The 22070-nt window shown below is 37.7% G+C and overlaps 1 protein-coding gene across 5 annotated transcripts in view; it reads left to right on the plus strand.

Moving 5' to 3' along the window:
• Positions 1 to 22070, plus strand: part of Kcnq5 (potassium voltage-gated channel subfamily Q member 5) — a 478936-nt gene that overhangs the window by 407208 nt on the left and 49658 nt on the right. For 4 of the 5 annotated variants that reach the window (XM_004863988.3, XM_004863991.3, XM_087207739.1 and 1 more), the window contains 3 exons: positions 2788 to 2883; positions 12555 to 12649; positions 16428 to 16454. In XM_004863988.3, the coding sequence (XP_004864045.1) occupies positions 2788 to 2883; positions 12555 to 12649; positions 16428 to 16454 (218 nt within the window). The remainder of the gene's footprint in view (positions 1 to 2787; positions 2884 to 12554; positions 12650 to 16427; positions 16455 to 22070) is intronic. The other variant, XM_004863990.3, reaches the window with a different exon arrangement.

The following is a 22070-nucleotide window of genomic DNA, read 5'->3' on the forward strand; positions in this document are numbered from 1 at the left end:
CTCTCCCTCCGGAGAGATTCCTGTGACAGGCATCTTTTCACTAATGAAGAAGAAATTGAGTTTCCCAGATACTGAGATATCCAGCTACTAAGGTCAATGGAAGGGCTAGCTCTGTTTGATTTGACCTTAACCATTTGATATCTATAGTCAGTACCTATAATCATTAGCAATATTAACAAATATATGATAATTGCATAATAAAATATTAACAACTGTTGAAAATCTTTCATCATGGCTTGTTTACCATGTGTGAGCTATAAATTATGCTCGTTTAAGCTAGAAGATAAGGAGGGATAAATATTTAAAATGTTCACTAAAACTTTTTTTTTGAACTTGGTGTTTATGTATCTCTTCTCAGCCTAATATTAAAACTTAAAGCCTAAAACTTTAAGTCTTGTTTTCCTACAAAATGAATGAAAATAAAACTCATTTCTAAGAGTTTTCATCTGTTGCTGTCCACTTTGAAGGGCTGGCACATATGTCTGAAGATTAAACGCTCTGTGTGTGTGTGCGTGTGTGTGTGTGTGTGTGTGTGTGTGTGTATCTCGACAGACTTAACTTTAAAAGACTATTTAGGTGCACTGAGTTGCATGTGGAAAGAGAGGCAGAGGCAGAAGAAAATTGGAAAAGAGCCACAATGAGACAATGAGCAGACCTGGTTTAATAACGGCTGTAGTGTACAGTCTAGCACAAAAGATATGGAACAAACAGTTGCCATCTACTAATACGTGTTTCTCAGCAATACCTAGTGATTTTCAGCACAATTAAGTTTCTTGGTAAATGTTAAATTCGTGCTATAGGACCTGTTTTCATTTCCCAGGGGGATTTAACTCTGAACCTCATATCCACATAAGTGCTTAAAAATGATAGCTCTTATTGCTGTTAATTCAATTTCTACAAAATCTAAATTGTTCTCTTGAAGAGCAGGCTAGGTACAAATATGTACACAATGTGTGTACATCTAATATATGTTATAAATAAGTGCTATAAATTCTAATGTTTTTATATTCTCTTATACTTCATGGAAAATGATATTAAAAGAAAAATAAATGTCTTTCCCAAATAACCTTATAACAAATAAAAATTAGGATTTATAAATGACTAGAGTGGATCTGAACTTGGAAATGGAGAGCTGTTTTTATAACCTCCCAATTATAAAAGGCAAACACTGTTTAAATGTACAAACCAGATCATAGAAACCAGGTTTTCATAAAAGCTTAGTTTGTGTAATCACAACTTGCATGAGATGGAGATCTTAGCCAGCATGAAGCACACATTGAAAAAAAAGAGACGGAAAACAGAACCTATGAGGTCATTGCTAATTTCAAGGTACAGTCATTTGTCCTAATTAATAATGGACTACATTGTTGTTCATTAATAGTAAATAGTATTTGTGTATTCAAAACATGATTGCATTAGTTATTGTCTGGTTATTGTCACAGATGTGGTCAGAATTGTGGAATCTCAAAATAAGAAAAAAGGTTAAAGGCTCTCTACAGCCCCAAAATATGTCAGCCAAGCTGTCACCAGCTGAGACTTTATACCTCCTAGAGATGAAAAACCCACCACCTACACAGGCAGCCTATATCATCTTTGAACTTCTTAAAGAAAAAGAAAGAAAGCATTCCTTACCTATGGCAGATACTGACTTCATGCTTGTAAGATGTCCACCTCTAACCTAAGGGTTAGACTCCTTGAAGTTTAATAAAAAGCTAATAATTTATAGCTAGTAAGTAAAATCCACAAACTTGAGGTGCCCCAAGTCCCACACTAATAAAGTGGAGAGTATAGACAAAGCCCAGAGACTGAATATAGCAAGCTCTGAAAGTCAACCATAGGCTGAGACAAAAAGCATCTTGATTTCACAAATGCTAGACCAAAGCAAACTGAAAAGGGAATGTAACATCAAAGAAGCAGACTTTTGGCAGATCCAGATGATAAGCAGAAGGAAAGCAGACTAGCCAAAACCTCATGTAAACATGGGAGGGAATACTACCTTACTAAGCCCAAAATCCAAATAGGTGAGCTGAAACCAAAAAGATGAGGAATGCTGACAGTGCCTGATTAAAACAGAGGAAAAGAGGGATGTGCTTCATATGATTCACACTCTCATCTTTATCATACACATGGGCAAAATGAAAACCCTTCTCTGTCTTCAAACTGATTGCCTGCTCATCTCATCTGGATAACTTCCCCTTTCTCTGCTGTTTTACTGTGGTACATATAGAACTGCAGCATCACGAAGGACTACAGCTGGGACAGATTTGAAACACTCCCTCCCCATTTCATGGATGGAGGATATGCACGTTCTGTTTCATCGAAGTGCTGCAAATGCTCCTGAGTACACAGCAGCAAGACTTTCACTCTCCCAAATTGAGACTGCAGCTGTGTAAAACTAGAATTCACATCTGCTAAATTATATCACTGGATAAGATCACTCAGTCAAATTTAAGCAAAAAGAAATATCACAAAGAAAGCTTTTCTGTCATTTTTTAGTTTTAAATATGGTGCCTCTTACTCTGCTGTCAAAGACAATAAATGATGATACCTAACTGACTTGCTAAAAAACAGAAGTTACCGTGTCCCTTGGCAGTGTTGCCCGGCAACTTGCCAATAGCTAATGGTATTCTAATAGAGAGCTTGTTTTAATAAGTAGCATTTTTATTGTGGACAGGTTATATACTATTTGTCTTATCTCAGACTCATTTTAGAGGTTTTTAAAATATGTGTATTATTTGACAGGGTTTTTGAATTTTTTTTAATTACTGTTTTTATATTTTGTTCCAGGGCATTCTTGGCTCAGGTTTTGCATTAAAAGTACAGGAACAACACCGCCAGAAACACTTTGAGAAGAGAAGAAACCCAGCTGCCAACCTCATTCAGGTGAATTACAGTGTAATAGGTAGATGGCAACATGTCACCATGCATGCTTGCTGAGTGGCTTTCAAATCCCTGTACCTCATTGCTTTTTTAAAAAGTGAAGTCAGAACTGGGTCTGGGGAAATACTCCCCTTCTCCCAAACAGAGAAATACATTTTTTTACAAAAAGATCCATGCACCATTCAAACTAATTAACCATGCAGCAAGAATGTGTGGAGATTAGCAGTTGTGTTGCTCCGGGAATGACCTAGGATGTCTTATGAATTACAAGGTGGAACATAATTGATCATTACGTGATGGGCCAAAAGATGGCATTGTTCCCTGCATTGCAATTACTTTCTCCAGCCAGTGTTTACCACCGTTCTGAAAAACAACCTATCTGTTTAGAATGTCAAAGTTTAGTACCTGTGGAATTGCTTTTAATGCCGTGTAGAGAGCAATAACTTGAAATAGTATGCAATTTTAAGAGCCGGTGGGAATATGGAAGACATCAGTCTTTGAGCATATGAAACAATAAGCATATTATTTGAAGATAGATATGATTTAGCATTTTCTTTCCTGAACTCGGGGCTTGCTTTGGCACTAAAAGAAATGCTTCTCTTTTCCTTATCCATATCTTTTGGGAATAGAATCAGATAAAGAATCACAAAATATATTGTTTTCTAGACCCATAATATAGAATTGGCATTTAATTATGGACAAGATAATTCTACAGTTGAATTTTTCTCTTTCTGCCAGACAGGAGAAGCTCCAGAACCTCTAAACTGGAGGTGTTTGGGATGGCAAACCAAGATCCTAAGGGATTTGCCTTCATGTTGTGTAAGAAGCATGTTGCTTTGATTAAGATTGCTGGTTTGAGGGCCGGAGATTTAGCTCAGTGGTTTCGCCGCCCACTGCGCAGGCGCAAAGACCCGAGTTTGATCCCCGGTACTAATAAAAAAAAAAGATTGCTGGTTTGAGGGGCTGAGTTAATAGAAAGTAACCCCAATGAACCCTACCCCATCAGCCTTTATCTGTGGCTGTGGTATCAGCCCCTCCAAAAGAAACAGAGTAGGGGAGATCAAGGAGTGCAGCTCCAATATATCAGGGAGATCTGTTCATTTCTAAGGACTAAATTAGCACATTACACTTCTAATCAAGTTATTCTGCAACTACGTATTGACAAGAAGGTGAAACAATGGGTATGATTTCTAATACAAACAACTGAGTCTCTTTTTTAAATTTCCTGATTTTTTTATTTTTAATTAATTTTATTAGTACATTTTAGGTATACAATATAATGACATTCAGCATTGGAAATTTGCACCTTTACATGATCTCTCTTGGTTCTTATTTTTCCCCCTTCCCCTGCCCTCCCTTCAGCCCCTCCATCCCTCCCTATTTACAAAGATTTTGTTTCCATTTTTTCATTTTCTCATATTAATTCCATTCCCTCTACTGATTTTAAAAGAGAAAGTAAACTTCATTTTCCTAAAGGAAAGGATCCCTAAGTAGTTGGAATTTAGAAACTGGTGCTAAACAATAGTCTCCAGAATGAAAAAAGGAGTTACACACTTTAGCACGTACAGAACACCAGAGGCCCAGGACTCAAGAGTCTTTCATCCTTAGGACTTCTTATCTGGTGGCTCATGCATCCATACATCTTACAAAATTTGCTCTTTATTATTCTTATCTTTAATTTCCTTTCGCCCTAAAACAAGACTTTCCATCCCGTGAAAACCAAAGGCATCTTGATTGGTTTCTTGCTTCATCTGGACACCAATGCCTGTCTACGTATGAAACCAATAATACCTTTTACAGACATAAAACCTCTTAGAGCATGAGCTCTAAGGGCTTGTGCTAGAAAGCAAGATTCTGATACATGTATCAGTGGTGATGCTACAGAGCTATGGTGACCAATATGGTCACCATTAATTACATATAGCTATTTAAATATAAATTCATTAAAATCTAAAATTTGTGGCACTAGACAAATGTTCACTGGTTATAACTGACTGTTGACTACAACACTGCACAAGACCAATGTAGACAAAGAAAGCAGAAACTTTTCATCTATTTGTCATTATCAGCTACTAAATTATGCAAAAGTAATTTCCAATAGAACTTAAAAATAAATAGCTATTTCTGCATTAAATCATCAAAGCAGAGGCATTTATACATCCACAACCAAAATAAGGCAAGGCCTTCTCACAGGTAACGCATAAAACATAGAGAAGATGCTGATTGAGCAGTTTTGCTAGAGGCTTGAAATTTCATTTTTTTGGTACTTGATTATGATTATGCAATATATATTGGGATCAACACTTGAGCTTGTAAACATGTAGGTAACAATACAGCAAAATCATGAATTTTTCTTTTACTTAAAAGTCCAAATTTTATGTTGTTCTTAGCAGAAAAGAATGCAAAGTGTAAGGATTGATACATTCAAGAATACCTTTAAAATCTGATCATAGTTTCATAAATCAAAATAAAATTTGCTAATTTAAAAAGCAACTGGTTCCTAATTCAATGCCATCTATTTATTATACGTAAGAATAATAATGTAATAATTATTTGGTTCATTATTTATCCTCGATATAGTCTTTGGACAAGATTCAGGGCTTTGGACCTTGATGATAGATTGTAGAAATGTATTTTTAAGGATGCACTATATTGAAAAATCAGGCTTCATTTGCCAATGCATTCATTTTCTTACCCAATAAACTTGACTTGGTTTGCCGAGCATACAAGACATCAAGACCAAAAGCAATCTCATTTGTTCTAAGCCAGAGCCACTATCTTCTTACAAGAACAAGTGAGATGCCCAAATTGCTTTATTTTTTGGTTGGCAAGAGAACTAAATTAACTAGCATCTCAGGGTTTTAGTGAAAAGTTTAAAGCCCTGGCAGTCTGCAGCACATTTAGCTGTGTCAATATCTTTGCATGATTCATTTAAATTAACTTTTCATTACAAGTGGAGCAGTCTGGGAAAAGAAATCAACTTTCAGTAACATTTTGAATACCTGCACAGTATGGAGACTTGCATTTAGTCCTTAAAGATTCTTCCCAAGTGCCATATCACAGGTCTACTTCTGAAAAGGTTGGACCAATTCAGAATGCATCTAAGGTGCTTTACTAAAACCAGAAACAAGGAAATTAGGTGAGCATTTGTAAAATTAAGGCTGACAGATAGTGTTAATTTCCTTCAGAAAAAAAGATTCAAAGATGTTTCCTTGAGGAAGATAACTAACCCAAAAGAAAAATATATATACATTGAAACTTTGGCTTTCTCTTAGTGTTCTTCCAGTTACCCTAAAGTGAAGATATCAGTCCATACTTTCAGGCTACTTATACAGGATGATACATCTTTCTTAGTGTTTGAGTCATAAATAAAGACCAAAAAATGTAAAAAACATGACAGCAGAATCTCCCACAGAATAAAGAATAAAAAGACAGAGATGAAAAATAAGACAAAAAAATTGAAAGACATTTCCAAGAGTTCCAAGAGCCAACTAATAGAGGTTCCTTAGACTACAGGGAAACTAAGACTGGGATTTTACCAGAGAAAATTACATTATGATTCTCTGGAACTGAAAGGCAGGACTGGTTCCAGTAAAAGAATCCACCAAGTGCCCAGCACTGTGTATCAGCAATTTCATTGCAGGATTATCATAATGAGATATCAGAACACCTGCAAAAAGAGATATTAAATGCCATCTGAGTGCACATATCCAAAGGATCAAGAATCAGGATGGCACTGGACATCCCGTTAGTAGCTCTAAAGTTAGAAGACAGTGAAACAATACATTCAAAATTATGGAAGAAAATTACTTCCAACCTAGAATTCTGTATGTAGCTAAACATTCATGGAGTATAAGACCAGCACAAAGATGTCTGTACACATGGACAATCTTAAAAATTTGCTATTTGCCCTTACTCCAGAAAACAATCTAGATAGAATTGCTCTTCCAAAACAAAGTGATAAACCAAGAGAGTAAGAGGCATAAGATTCAGGAAATGAGAATTCCCACACAGGAAAGGCAGAGGGGATCCCAGGATGATAAGGAAGGGAAGTCCCCGGACCACAGGCACAGCAGGCTGGACGCCAATGGAGCAGAAGGCCATGAGCAACAGAAAAACCATCTTCAAGAGTACAAAAAAGTGCAACTGACTGATTTCATGATATACTGACAAAAGGAATTTTAGAATCCTGTAGATGAGATCGAGAATGTTTTTATAATAGTTACATGAAGGCAAATCAAGAAATTAAAATAGGACAATAATAACTTCAAAAAAATATAAATATTATACAGGAAAGAGAGTAGTCATAATAAATTACATTGCTTGGGAACAATAGTTACATGCTCATAATAATGCAAACACTAATACTGTGATATAAAAATATTGGAAGTATGAGATAAGAAAAGGGCATGTAAGTAGGCCACGCTATTTTCTTTCATGGTTGGAAGTTAATGGATAATGCCTGAAATTGAAAAATGAAGAAATATAATTATGAACATCGTGCTTAAAATAAGGATTCTTAAGAATAGAAATGACAACTCTAAGAATTGAAGAGGTTGCCACTGCAAAACAGAAATTAATGTGAATGGGAAAGGGATTGCTAACTTACATCCTAAATTTTGCAGAACTAATATTCTAAACTGTGTACCTTGAAAAAATAAGTTCTGTGTTAATATAGCTTTGGTTGGTCAGCTGAAGCTTTCTGGACCATGTCCAGAAAGGTTCAGGCTCACCATAAATAAACCACTCCAGACAATACAAACTAGAACTCCCCTAGAACTGAATTATCCTGATGTAAAATTATAGAGCAAAGTTCAAGTTTCTTTGGCCACTTAGAGCATCAGCATTGCTTGATAAATAGCAAATTTGGCCTTCATGCTTCTTGTTAACTTGTCCTTTGGAATCGATGTGTCATGTAAAGTAACCATAGGAAATCTCTCTGGGGTGTTACTTTTCTCTTGCCAACCACTATGTGATTTGGGCCTTAAGTATAGGAACATCAGGTACTAGCTCATCTGAATGTGGGCTTGAATTTCAGCTGTTAGAAGCAATTAGCTGGGAGCAAGAACAGGACATGGTCATTAAGATATAAAAGTAGTAGCGTTATACTTTCCACTTCTATTTTGATGGTTAACTAGTAACAGCCCTGTGATAGATACCACTCGTCCCTTCTGGGCCTCTCATTTACAAGACATTTTTAGGAGAAGAATAATGAAGGGAACAAGAGCTTAGCTGTTAAGATCACTTTTATAGAAAAAGAACAAAGAATCCAGGTCTTATTGTAAAGAAAATCTTTAATTTTCTCAAAGGGGCCCCAATTCTTTATAACATTAACAGGTCCAGTTTTTTGTTATATTGTTGTTCTGGATTTTTAACTGGAATTAGCTAATTCATGGAACTGCTGTATGAGTCACATTCTATTGAACAAGTGGAAATTGTTCAATAAAAGCAGCCAACGGAGCCGGGGGTTTGGCTCAGTGGTTCCACTGCCTGCCTCGCAAGCATAGGGTCCTGAGTTTGATCCCCGGTACCAAAAAAACAAAACAAAAACAAAAGCCGGGGATTTAGCTCAGTGGTTCCACTGCCTGCCTCGAAAGCACAAGGTCCCAAGTTCAATCCCTGGTACCAAAAAAAAAAAAAAAAAAAGTAGCCATCTGTGCCCTCACCACACTGGAGGGTCTTTGGGTCTCACTACTACGGAAGCAGCTGTAATAATAAATACATGTGTTTTTGTTGATTATTCTAGATCACTAAAAGTTGTGCATGTACAGTTGTGAAAACCTCAAGGTGTTATGATGTTAATTATTATATATAAAGTGTTAAGATGCTTAGCACAAATTTCCACAGATTTATCAGTTAATTCAACATGAGCCATGCGAGCAAGTCTTCAAGCAAAAACTCCTGCTTGAAAATATTTTTTTAAAATCTTCTTGAAAACAAAAAAATCCCTCTGGTTCTAGTTTATCATGTCACTTACTGAATACTGTACTGCAGAATAATGTGCATACAGAAAAAATCATGCAAGTGGTACCTCGGTTCATAAACTCAATTCTCTCCATGATTCTGAACGAAAACCAAACTGGACGAGAACCGAATCAAATTTCCCTATAAGGTCAATACTGAACCTAACCATTGAATTTTTTTATTGGTTTGTGTATTTATTATACCATACTTTTAATCCTTATTGTACAGTGTACTACTTTCATTTAATTTGGAGGGGGGAGAGTACCGGGGATCGAACTCGGGACCTTGCGTTTGTGAGGTAGGCGGCGGATCCACTGAGCTAAATCCCCGGCCCTAACTTTCATTTAATTTTAAAAGAAGTTAATTGTAAAATAGGCTCAGAGAGGTCCATCAGGAGGGATTCCAGAAGAAGGTGTTGCTAACATAGAAGACAACAACCCCATAAATGTTACTGCCCCTGAAGACTTTTTAATGGGACAGGTTTTAGAGGTAGAAGACCCTGACCCTGTGTAGCCCAAAACTAATGTGCCTGTGTCTTCATTTTTTATTTGATTTGATTCTCATCCAACTCGGTTCGTGACCAGAATCATGGAAATAATCAAGTTCATGAACTTGTATTTGCTAATACTGTATTTGCTAAGAGAACTTAGTATTAGTGCATAACCAGCACTCAGATAAGAATTATGTGACCTTCTGTGTGGCTTTTCTCAACTACCATCCTACAAGGGTAACTACTGTCTCTTTCCTAGCAGGATAGATTGATTTTGTCTCATTTTTGTACTTTATGAAAATGTACTCTTTTGTGGCTTCTTTCACTCATGCAGCATCATTTGTAGGAAGTTCATCCATATTTTTAAGCACAGTTATAGTGGACTACTGCCATTATAGTATTCCATTATCTCACCATACCACAAGTTTTCTATTTATGCTACTGTTGATAGATGTCTAGACTTGTCTGTGTTTAGATTACTAGAAACCAACATAATACTGGCACAAAAACAGACATGTAGACCAGTGGAATAAAACGGAAGATTCAAACACAAGGCCATGCACTAACAGTTGTCTGATTTTTGACAAAGGTACCAAAGACATATACTGAAAAACAGACAACCTCTTTAATCAGTGGTGCTGGGGAAACTGGCTATCCACATGTAGAAGATTTAAACTACATCCCTATTTCTCACCTTGTACAAAAAGCAAACCAAACTGGATCAGATATCTACATATAAAACCAGAAACAGTAAAAGTGCTAAAAGACAGCATAGAAGAAACACTTCAAGTCATAGGCTCAGGCAAAATCCCCCTGAGAAGAACACCAGTAGCGCAGGAAATAGCAGCAAGACTCAACAAATGGGACTACCCCCAATTAAAAAGCTTCCGCACAGCAAAGGAAACAAGAGAATGAAGACAACCTACTGAGTGGGTGAAAATTGCTGCTAGCTATGCTTCTGATAGAGGATTAGTATCTAGAACATAAGAAGAACTCAAAAAATTAACATCCCCAAATCAAAGAAAAAATGTGGGCAAATGAACTGAATCAACACTTCTCAGAAGAAGTACTAGCTGTCAAAGAAGTGCAAATCAAAACTACTTTGAGATTCCATCTCCAGTCAGAGTGGCTATATCTAATATACAAAAAAAACCAATGAATACTGACAAGGGACTGGGATGAAAGGAACTCTCCTACATTGTTAGTGGAAATGTAAGCTAGTACAACCACTATGAAAGTCAGTATGGAAATTCCTCCAAAAAAATAGAAACACTGTTTGATCCACTCCTGGGCATATTCCCAAAACTGTTAAAGACTGCATACATGCATACGCATGATTATAACAGCACAATTAACAATAGCTAAGCTATAGAAACAGCCTAGATGACCATCAATAAATGAATGCATAAAGAAACTGATATATATGCCCATATATAGTGATATATATTTTTACATTTGAATATTGCTTAATAATAAAGAAGAATGAAACTAGATCATTCATAGGAAAAATGATGGAATAAGCATCATGTTAACTGAAAATTAGCCAGACTCAGAAAGTTAAATATTGAATATTTTCTCTTATAGGAGAAACTTAAAAAAATACATAAAATAATAAATAAAATAAAGGAGAGAAGACTGGAGACAGGGAAAGGGATAAGCAAGAAAAAGGGAAGAAAAGTAAGGTAACAGGATTGAAAAAGATAAAGATATGTTAACTACATGTACAGTACCAACTTTCCAAGACAAATCCCATTGTTCTATAATACTAACATGTACTAATAAAAAACAATATATAGTGCATATCTTTTGGTAAACACATATAAGCATATCTATAGAATATTTACCTAGGAATTGATAGCGCTATCATAGGACATAATGTTCACCTTTAATAGATACTGTCAGATAGTTTTCCAAAATAGTTGTGCTGATTTTTACCTTTTTCATTCATCTCACATTTGTTCAATGATATTCTCAGGAAAGGGAATATAATTAGATCACTTTTTTTCATTGTTGGTCTCAAAATCATGACTGATAGTGACATAGTAGGGATATGACCCATTTAAATGAATTTGCCACATAAAATGGAATATTCTGAGTAACAAATCATAATAAAAAAATTTCTCTGAGGAATTGGAACAAACACTTGGTCATTAGAGATGTTTGCAGGCTGATTCAACAGGATAAATGTACCAAAGTCTGTATGAGAAAACAAGTCCAGGCAGACACTCAAATGGACTGTTTAGATGGAAGCTCTTCCAATCACAGTCATCATGCAGTCAGCAAAATTCCCCATGGAGGGCTGGAACCAAGAGCCCGGTGACTGAAGACACTGTCTTACCAACCTTGTATACACCTCCTTATCTACCTGAACACTTAATTTTCTCATCTGCAAAATGAGTCTTAATCTATACTTTGATTATAAGGATCACATGAAAATGCTTCTTATCATGTGTCAGGTGTGATTATATGAAATAGAGCTTGTTTTTTTTTTTGTTTTTATTTTCAGTTGTACATGTTTGCAGTACATAATGATTATACTTGTAAGGAGTTGATACATGTACTTAACACATTTTTTTTGGAGGCATTAAATCCTTAGGTGCTTTCCAATTATGTTCCTTAAGAATAAATTTCATGCTATCTTGTTTTGGCTCTGCTTCTTGTTATCACCATCTTCCTTTTTAGCACTGGAAATATTGCATAGTTCAACTTCAGAGGTTTCACTAAATTAGTAACATACACTGGAGGTCATTAGTTTATTCGTTAGTTCACTAGTTGCATAAAGAATTTTTCATAATTCTTTGCCTCTATCTTACCAAATATTGATCAAAACACAATTCCTGGAATGAATGTTCATACTCAGGTAATTTATCTAACTAGTCTCTTGGACATCAATATATATTGAATGAATTACTTATTAACTAATTTTGTTTCAGATGGCATAGTATCTTTCCCTAAACAGTTCAAACATTTCATGATGTTGTATTTTTTTGCACTTTTGCTTTCTGATGTGCACTGTTCTGAAAAGCAATTCTCATGTGGCAGAATTGTGATAGCCAGCCAGAAATGGCAAAGTAGTCTTTTTCCTTTGGAAATTCATCAGGGCTAAGTACAGTGAGGAAAAGATTTTAATATGTAGTATAAGTTAATCAACTCCCTTTTCATCTCATGCTGTTTCCTGCTGTCTTTCTCTTTTTTATGTCCTCATCTATGCCACATGCAGTGCGTTTGGCGCAGTTACGCAGCAGATGAGAAATCTGTTTCCATTGCAACCTGGAAGCCGCACTTGAAGGCTTTGCACACCTGCAGCCCCACCAAGTAGGTATCAGTGTGACAACTGCTGCCATGGAAAGGTCTTCTGGAGTTTGGTAAACAGACCATGTTCACACACGAGGAGTGTTGGCTTTGGCTTGTCTTATTTTCTCGTGGTCTTAAAGAGATTTGCATCTGTTTAGTAGCAACTCAAGCACAAAACTAAATGGAATCAGTATCATTCCTCACCATCCACAGACTTCTGTAGGAATTTCTTTCTACTGTTTCATGTTAATTTTCTACTATCTCATCTCATAAAACTCATCACAATTCTAAAGGTTAGTGGCACAGTTCTTTAAAAACAAGGATTATCTTCCACTCACCTGATCTCAAGAGGGGAGCACCTTGCGAATAACGCATCTTTGCACATTTGTATCTGTCAAAAGTCATTTCTTATTGGGATCTCCTTACAGGGTGGTCCCTGAGCTTTCACGTGCAGATCAGACTCGCACCAGTACCCAAAAATGAAAAACTGGAGTAATAGGATTAGAGTTTGAATGAGGCAATGGGACCAAGCAGATTAAAATTTGTAATTAGCATTCAAAAAATTTTAAAGTAATATTATATCTAGCCATATTTCATTGGCCAAAGCAAATTATCTAGTCATTCCTAAAAGCAAGAGAATGGGAAGGTGCAATCCTACCATGTACCTAGAAGGAAGGGAGAAACTGGGGAGTTATAAACAGTCTTAATTTTACCACAATGATCTTTAATTTAAAAAAAAAAGTCGTTAGTGTTAGACTATTAGACAGCAGTTCTGCTAGTAGAGTGCATGCTAAATCATAATCACCATCTAATTAAAGAAGCCCGCATTGAAACTTCAAAGCCAGTAAGTCATGAGAAAGGCTTTCTATGAGTCACTCAGCTTGATTAGAATAGTCAGTTCTTCAAATTGTTCACAAAAAGTATTAAATTGCTTATCTAGCTTACTGTTTTAGAGCATGGCTGTTTCCCTCCCAACAAAACCCTAACCTTAGAGCTTCCTGGGATTCAAGACACGACACTTCTGTGACTCAGGAGACCCACCTGATCTTACTGATCTGGAAAGGAGACCACAGCAGACACCATCGTGTCTGTCCCTCACCATGCTGCTGCGGGGTTATGAGGCAGCACCATGCATCCAGTGGGAAAATAGCAGTTTCATTCAGTGGCCTTCCTGTCTCTCCTGGGCCTCAGTTTTCCCATTCACAAAAAAAGGGAAAAGCACTATTAACATGGTGGAACCTGCCTCCTAGAGGCTAAAACTGTCAGCACTTGAGACAGCCCTATTCTTGGCAACCCCCAGCCTAGAGTTTTAGAGAGGAGGATCTTGAGCAAGGAGAGAGGCCTGAATGTTGTCTAGTGAATGTGTGGATTAGTATCTTCTTTTCATTCAAATTTTGAAGTTTAGTTGAACTCCTTTTACAGAATATTAGATCTTTTCAAAGTTTTAGTGTAGGAAAAACAAAAAAGGAATATAACTATTTCTTGGGTGATGAATAAAAAATGAGAATTATATAAAAATTATATTTCTTGTCTTCAAGAAGTTTTCGAGATAAATGTAAAAGAGAAAGGTTAGTAAGAAAACCAGTAGAGTTCTCAAGTGACAGAAGAGAGTGATCTATTATCATATGTGATTATCTGGCTTCCCACTTGCTGCAGTTTTTGGATTAAAAGTCATTCTGAAGCCTGGAAAAATCTATTTAATAATGAGTCAAATTCTCCCAGTGCATCAACAATGATTTTACTCACATAATTTTTTCCTCCACTATATTCCCCTGTTGTTAGTGGGGGTGGATGTGGAGGAGGATTGATTCAAACACCTGCCTTCATCCCATCCCAGGCCGCCTGTGAGCCAGGCCCTCCTGCCCCTTCCCTGCATCCTCACTAACCTGAGGCTCAGCCCCTCTCACTGATGAGCACTTACCTGTCCTGAGTGACATGGCATTCACTGATAAATTCCATAGGAATAGGGATATCCTCTTCCTTCCTCCAGGGATACTGCATTGTTCTTGTGGTTTTTAGCTGCTGCTGCTGTTGTTGATGATGATGGTGATGGTGTTGTTGCTATTAGTGTTCTTTGTTAAATCAAAAAGAATCTGATGGAAATTATGAACTCTCCCCCAAGAATAATAATCAATGCACAAAAAAAAATCAAAACTTTACCTACAATTTTAATGTATTCTAAGACTCCCTTAAGCCAAGTCAGAACCTTTGCTTTAGAAAGAAAACCTACTTTAGTCAAATTTCTAGATTTGTGAGAAGAATATTTACAATGACTTAAAGGACTATCTTTACATTTATAATTATCTGGTTTACTGGATGTAGAATAGTAAGAAACAGACCAAACTTCTTTTTATTTATATAGCACATTTCCCTCTGGCATTCAGAGTCTTATAATCCTTCAACAAGCATTCATGGAATATCTCTGCATGCAAGACACTGTTCCATGCAGCAATGCAGCAGTCAGAGAGGAAAAAATGTTGGAATCTGGATTCAGGAAGTATATATACAGGGGATACTGGGAATAGACAATAAAATTAATTATATGTCAAGTGGCCGTAAGTACTAAGGAGAAAAGCAAAATAGAGAATTAGTTTAGGAACATTTCAAATAGGTGGTCAGGGAAAGATTGAATTATCAATAACATCATCATCACCATTATCATCATCAGTGGTATTTTTATCATTAAAAAACACCAGCCCTGTGCTCTGGTTCCCTAGTTTCAAAAATATGTAGGGGTTTTTGACCCACAGGCTCATTCCAGGGAGAAATGTGAAAGAGAGGACTAAGAGGGAAAAGGTGTGCTACCTCCCCTCACACATAGTGCTAGGGACACAACCTGGCACTTTCTTCCTCTCTCTTTTCATGTCCAGTCTGTCCCTTAAATGCACCTTTCAGGTGTGTCAAGTACTAGGTCAAAGTTTTGTTTCAATGACAGAAAGATTTATAGAGGGAATATTTTTTCTTGATTTTCTTCTCAAAGTGAGTGAAGACTGTGCAAAGGGTGAAATGCACATAAATGTCCAATTTTAGATAATGAATCAGACAATTCATGAATCTGTGGGAAACCGTGAATTTCCAAAGATGCCATGGGGCACCTTAAGAAGTCACATTTTGAGACTATTCAATCTAATGCCTTCCATTTAGTCACTGACAGAACAAGACTCACAAGATGGTGAGATGCTTGCCCAGAGGCCCATGGTTCATCTTCAGAGTAGTTTCCCCACACCATGTTTCCCAGCCCTACATTCACTAAAATAAGTTATTAAAATTGCTGCCCAACTGTAGGCAAGAGGCGTCCTGACAGATTTTTTATGTACCTTATTTATGCCAAGGAAATTCATACTTTATACAATAGGAAAAAACACCTACTTTAACAAGTGACTGAATTACAAAGCCACAGTCACATATTAATGAATTCAGTTTTGGAAATCCAAAAGTCTTCCTAAGGCACAACGACTACAGTTACATTGAAGCAGCAACTTCCTATGAGCCTTTGGTAATACTGATTAGATCATATCAGAACCAATTTAGCTTACCTGTGGATAACTTTGGTTAATGAAGAGTCTGTGGGTTTAGACTATATGTGGGAAGTATTTGATTTGTCAGGAAAATGTTGTGCTAGCTCAGATCTATGCCATGCGAGTACATTTGTTGTAAATAATATTGCCTTTCTGGCTCATACTTGGAAAAGGTCACTTAAGGTACTTAATTCCCCAGTGTCCAGTTTGGCCATTATCAAGTGCTGTAAATGTATTCACCACTTTATCATCATTTCTCTTCTGTCTGCACGCACCTGAAGGAAAGAACAAGGGGAAACAGCAAGCAGGTTTGTGATTTCTCTTTTGCTACATGTGTGTTTATACATCTGATGCCTAATAGATGTCTTAAATGTATCTCATGAATGAAATCGATCAACAAATACAAGATGATTAAAAGTGACCTTTCACAAAATCACCTTCAAAATTTGCTGATTTTTATTGATTTCTCCCTCCTTGGGAGCAGAAGTGTCTTTCCCTAACTCACTCACTGCTTTTAACAGTCTGCAGGTCATAGAATATTCTGGGGGCAAAAGAATTCCACTTTCCCAGATAGAATTCTTATCCAAGTATTTAAAATATAGTAATCTAGAGAGATCTTCAAAAAGAGGAATTTTTTCTGAATGATTTGAGATTGGACAGCAGTCTTTCCTTCTTTAGGGTTCTTCTTTGGGGATGAGAAACCCTTGTTTTATTACCTTTGGGCAAAAGGCACATTATGTTGAAGAGGTGAAAGCCATCTGCCTGGGATATCTCAGCCCATTGAGCACTGAGGTTTACTCCAGTGATTTGATTCAAAATAACTCCCATCCTCCTGGAAGAAGAAAATCCTCCCAAAATGTCTCCAAAGAGCTCTGGGTCACTCTTTCATGCCATACATAGAAGGAAGTGTCTAGTCAGATCAAATAGCATAGAGTTAGACCTAGAGGGAATACAAAGTAAAAGAGAAAATTTTGACTTGTTTTAACAAGCACAAGGAAGTGTCTGGATTTAGGAGCAAGATCCTGAAAGACAGAGCCAGGCAGTCCTTACACTGATGGTTTAAGGAGTAGCAGAGGCAGAAGCAGCAAGAGAATGAAAAAGTACCTGGAAGAGGAGAAAGGAAACAACGGGGTTTCCTCTCACTGCCACTTGTTTTAGTAAAGAGGAGATGAAGGCATTGCCCTGAGCAGATTTGGTGGTTGGCTGGCCGTCAGTGTTGATCCAGGAATTGTTCCATTAGCTTTGTCCTGTTTTGATAATGACATTAATAGTACAGTACTAATCCAGCTCTGAAATCAGTTTTGAAAGTTCACTGGGAGGCCGGGGGAACTGAGGTATCTATTTCTGCATTAACACCTAAAAGGATTCCCAAACCAAGACACAAACACAGTCACATATGCTGGGAGACCCTGGTATAATGCACATCATGAGGCCTTCTGGGTGGGTAAGAACCTGGGTACTCAGGGATGGTATTCAAGACCCTCTCTTATAGGTAGCTATACAGTCAGCACAAGGACATCAGATATTCCTAAGTGATAGATGTGGAAAATGTTAATTGCCTGAAGACTTGTCTTCACTTTAGAGATACTTCTGACCAAAGAGTGATTCTTGCCAGTCTCGGAACATCGTTTGCATAGACACTGGACAAGGGAAGCTGATCTCATTGTCCTCCTATTGTGAGAGCTTCTCTTTAAAAAGGTTATACAAAATAAATCACAGCCTTTATAATCTGTTTTAGCCTCATTGGTGATACTATAAAAGCTTTCCTCATCTCACGATCTATCTATTTACAATTCATTTCAAGGGTGACTTGTCTCAGTTCTAAGGGCAGACACAGGTCGCCGTGGGCACGGAGTGCAGAAATATTTGAGAGTAAGATCACCTGTCTTGGTTTCATCCTCCAAAATGGAGCTGTTGCAGTACAAAGGGGAAGTTTGTAAACCCTATACAGGTGCTTGGATAAGCATGACCTTTCTGGCAATCCTGAATGAGGGACAATAACCTTTTCCAAACCTTCATATGGCAGAAAACAAAGACAGAATCAAAGTATCACGCTGCAGCTCACTAGTCCAAAAAGTGAGGCTCCTAGCCAGCTGTCGTAGTACAGAAAGACTACACATCAGATTTTCTAAATTTCATGGTGCTCACGTGTATCTTAACACATATCAATCTATGCTACATGCTCGAAACTGAGGTTGTCAAAGATAACTCACCTGCAGGTCTGAGTACATACAGAAATGCTGAATGGGCTTTATGACTTAGAGAATCACACACTGACATTTCTTGCTGCTCTGCACTTAATAGACATTTGGCAAACACCACCTTAAAACAAATCCTGTCCTACTACTTAGCCCAGATACCTTGAATCCCATCCCTCAATTATGTCTCCTATCACCAATGTGAAGTTGTGGCAGAATGGGCTGAGTAAACAATTCCTAGATACAGTAACAAACTATCCCTAATGTCAGCTAGTTTATATGAAAAGAGATAAAACATAAACAAAAACAGGAAACAGAAATATAAAGAGAAAATGAAAATAACACTGTGATGATCTGAAGGAAATAAGCTGAGGCTTCCATTTATTTGTTTCTTAATTGACACAAAAGTGTACACATTGAAGCTCCTATTTTAATACCGCTTTAAATTCCACCTTGCGCTCCATAAACAATGGAATTCATAATGCTGCACAAAGAATGCAGAAAGGCTATTATAATAACAGTAGCAACAGTGTCATCTTAGAAAGTTACAAATGTGTCCTTACCCAAGCAAAATATGCACAAAGGAAAATGTATTTATAATGAGAATTCTCCCTTGGAGGAGAGCAGCTCTGGGTCTGGAAGATTCTTAATTAATGCTTGACCTCATTTCAAATGAACTAATTAGCACCACCCAGCCGCAGAGTCCTTTACTGCCGTGGGAGCAGGGCCCTGGGTTATTGATGTGATTGCAGATCAGCTGAACAGATAAGTTTCAGCCCACGGAGAAGCCAAACTTTTGATCTTTCAGCTATCTCAGAGCCCAAAATCTCCTCAATCCTTCTTTGTGATTTTTCTGTATATTAAAACCTGAAAGTGGTCTAGGATGAGCTGATAAATTCAACACAGCCACCAACAGCCTCTCACGGGCACCGGCTGTGTCACAGAGTGTGAGCCAGGACTCCGCATCCGGCCACCCATCCTTTCTGCACAGCGTATGGCGGTCAGACACATCCCTGCAGTAGTTAATTATGTTGCCCTCCCTGGAATGTGCTCGTTATGTAGAGAAGTTATTTCTCTCTACACTGAAGTTAGGGTACATTTAAACAAAATTTACCTACAGTGTCTCAAGCTGGAAAATAATGTCATATTGCTTGTGACAGATCAGGAAATTTTTCTTTGAAAGTACAAACTATCAGTTCCAAGAAGAGCTTTTTCAATATAGTTCCACTGAGTAACGGTGAAAAGAGTTTTTCTTTGGCTGTGGGGTACAGGGTCAGGTACAAATTACTGTTGGTCTCAGCTGAGCCTGCTCTGTTCTTCCTCTACTGAGACCATAAGTACAATGTATTCAGCATCATTTTCTTGCTCATTTCTTTTTTTCTGTCTTCCCACTAAAAGAGCTCTAGTCTCATACATGTGGTAGTAAATATGTTTAGTAATTTTATTCTAATTAATCATTCCATTAGTAATTTTCTAATTCGTTTCTTCAGTTGGACAGTTTCTCTCTGTGTGGTGTAAACTGTCATTTTCAAAGAATGGAATTTGCTTGTGAACCCAACTGGAAACATTAGTCTAGAATTCTCACCTTAGGTCCTAAGTTTTCCTCCCTGACCAGGTCAGCAAGTAGTGGTCAGTGAGTCATCACATTCGATCAGAAGGCTTTTACCTCTCCCTACCTAAGTTTTCATTGCTACCAGGACTGATCATAGCGTCTGAGGTTTGGGGATTATCTGTGAGTCTCAAAGTCTCTGCTTACCTTGTCCTTTCAATCCACACGGCTGGCCTTATGCCTGCTTCCTAGTTACGCTGCCTTACTGTAGTGTCTTAAGCATTAACAGAGCCACCTGAGATTCAGAGTCTGCAAATGGTCTAAACTTGCCTTAACAGGTAACTAGGAGTCTGTTACAAAGATGCATGTATTAAAACTTAAAGCTCAAGTAATACTCTTTCATTCCATTATAACCTTGTGCTGTGATCTGTTGAGTGCTTTGTCTAAACAGCTGCAGGGTGGTTGCTTTACAGGATCCTGGGTAGGGTGTGGCTCTTGTGACAGAACTCTGGAACACCCTGGGAAGAGATTGTGTGTTCTTATATTTTTACTGAATTTATTTTCTGTTATTTACATTTTCTTTCCTCTGTACACGATGAATGCTGTGCATGTGTTGTTAAACTAAACCTGTTAAGACTGGACTTAACTTTCTCTCCAGCGTAGTCAACTAATGTCCTTGTTGTCAAAATGTGAGATTGCTGAGAAAGTCTTTTCAAAATGGTCTTCCTTCTGTTCACATTTATGGATAGAAGGAAAGGATTTAGTCTTTAAAAAACACACTGTAGAAGTTCAAATAAGAAATATACTTTTTAAAAATACTAGCAACCTGGAATCTTCCATTTTGTAACAGGTATTCTAGCTGAGGGATGGTTATTTGACTATAACTACAGGTGTTTCACACACATCAAGAACTTCTGTTTCAAATTTCAAAACAATGTTATCTACTTCATTGATTTCTGTATTTCTTCTTAAAATTTCTGAAATATTTTATTCCTCAAGCATTTTTACTATGTTACATTGATATTTATTATAGGGCTTGCTATGTTTAAAATATTTGCATTCTTACTTTCATAGGAAATAGATGCTAACACATAGACTATCATCATTTATAATGCCTTATTTCAAATCCAATTATTTCAACCTAACAATTAAGAGCACTGAATATATTTCAAGCAGCACAATTAAACTACAAAGTTCTTACTGCTTAAATAGTCTGTATACTTATCTGCAAAAAAGAAAAAAACAATAAAGCCAAAGGCTGTGTTTCTCGAAAAAGCAAGAAAGAAGCCCCTCAGCACTTTCCGGGTGGTGAAATGCTTAGTAATGTGCTGCTCTATTTCCCTCACTCTAGTAAGCTCTGCAGTAATAAGCAGAAGCTCTTCAGAATGTACACCTCCCGGAAGCAGAGGTACCCAGCATCCCAGCTGTTGCCATGAGATTTGAGAATGCCAACTAACCTCAGGTGCATGACCAGGCCACACCGCCACCCCACCTGAGCCCTCTTCACAGACTCACTCTTCCCAGGGACTTCTTGAATGAGGTGTTCAGCCAGCCCGCTTGTAATTCTCCTTGTTGCTTGTTGCCTGCTTTGATCCTCCCCACCACCGGGGCGAGTAGGCCGGGTCCTGCACAACCCTGGCACTCAGCCCCTTGGCGCCCCGTTGTGGTGGGACAACTGCTGGGCTCCTGCACGCACTGGACTGTGCCATGGTGCGCCTGAGCGAAGAATTGGCAGAATGCTTAACCCAGTAAGGGCTAACCCCTTCATTAAGTATAACAGTAACCACAGCACTCCAAGTCCTAGAGGATTGTTGTGGGGCTGTGCGGCTTCACAGTTCCCTAGCAGGGAACCTCCCGAAGTCCACTGCATGCTGGGCCATTTGAGTAACTTGGACATCCGGTCCTGGGAGAGGGAAGAGTTCCCTTGAGAGCAGTTCCGCTGGCTCCCCTGAGCGCGGGCCTCATCCGGAATGTGGGATTGTGAACCCCTAGAGATGCGCCCGATGTCAGGGACCACGGCGACCTCTTGGTTACTTTCTCCAAGAAAAGACCTCCTTTTGGGTCTCCTGGGGATCATCCTTGGCATTCTCCCTAAAATCACTGCTCCATAAATCTTCCTCAAAAATGATGTTTATAAATGTCAGAAAAGGCCAGGAAACTAATCGAAACCTTAATGT

The sequence above is a fragment of the Heterocephalus glaber genome, unplaced genomic scaffold, assembly GCF_053883595.1.
Source record: "Heterocephalus glaber isolate CG9 unplaced genomic scaffold, H.glaber_assembly_v1.0 deba00000818, whole genome shotgun sequence".
Taxonomy (NCBI): Eukaryota; Metazoa; Chordata; class Mammalia; order Rodentia; family Bathyergidae; genus Heterocephalus; species Heterocephalus glaber.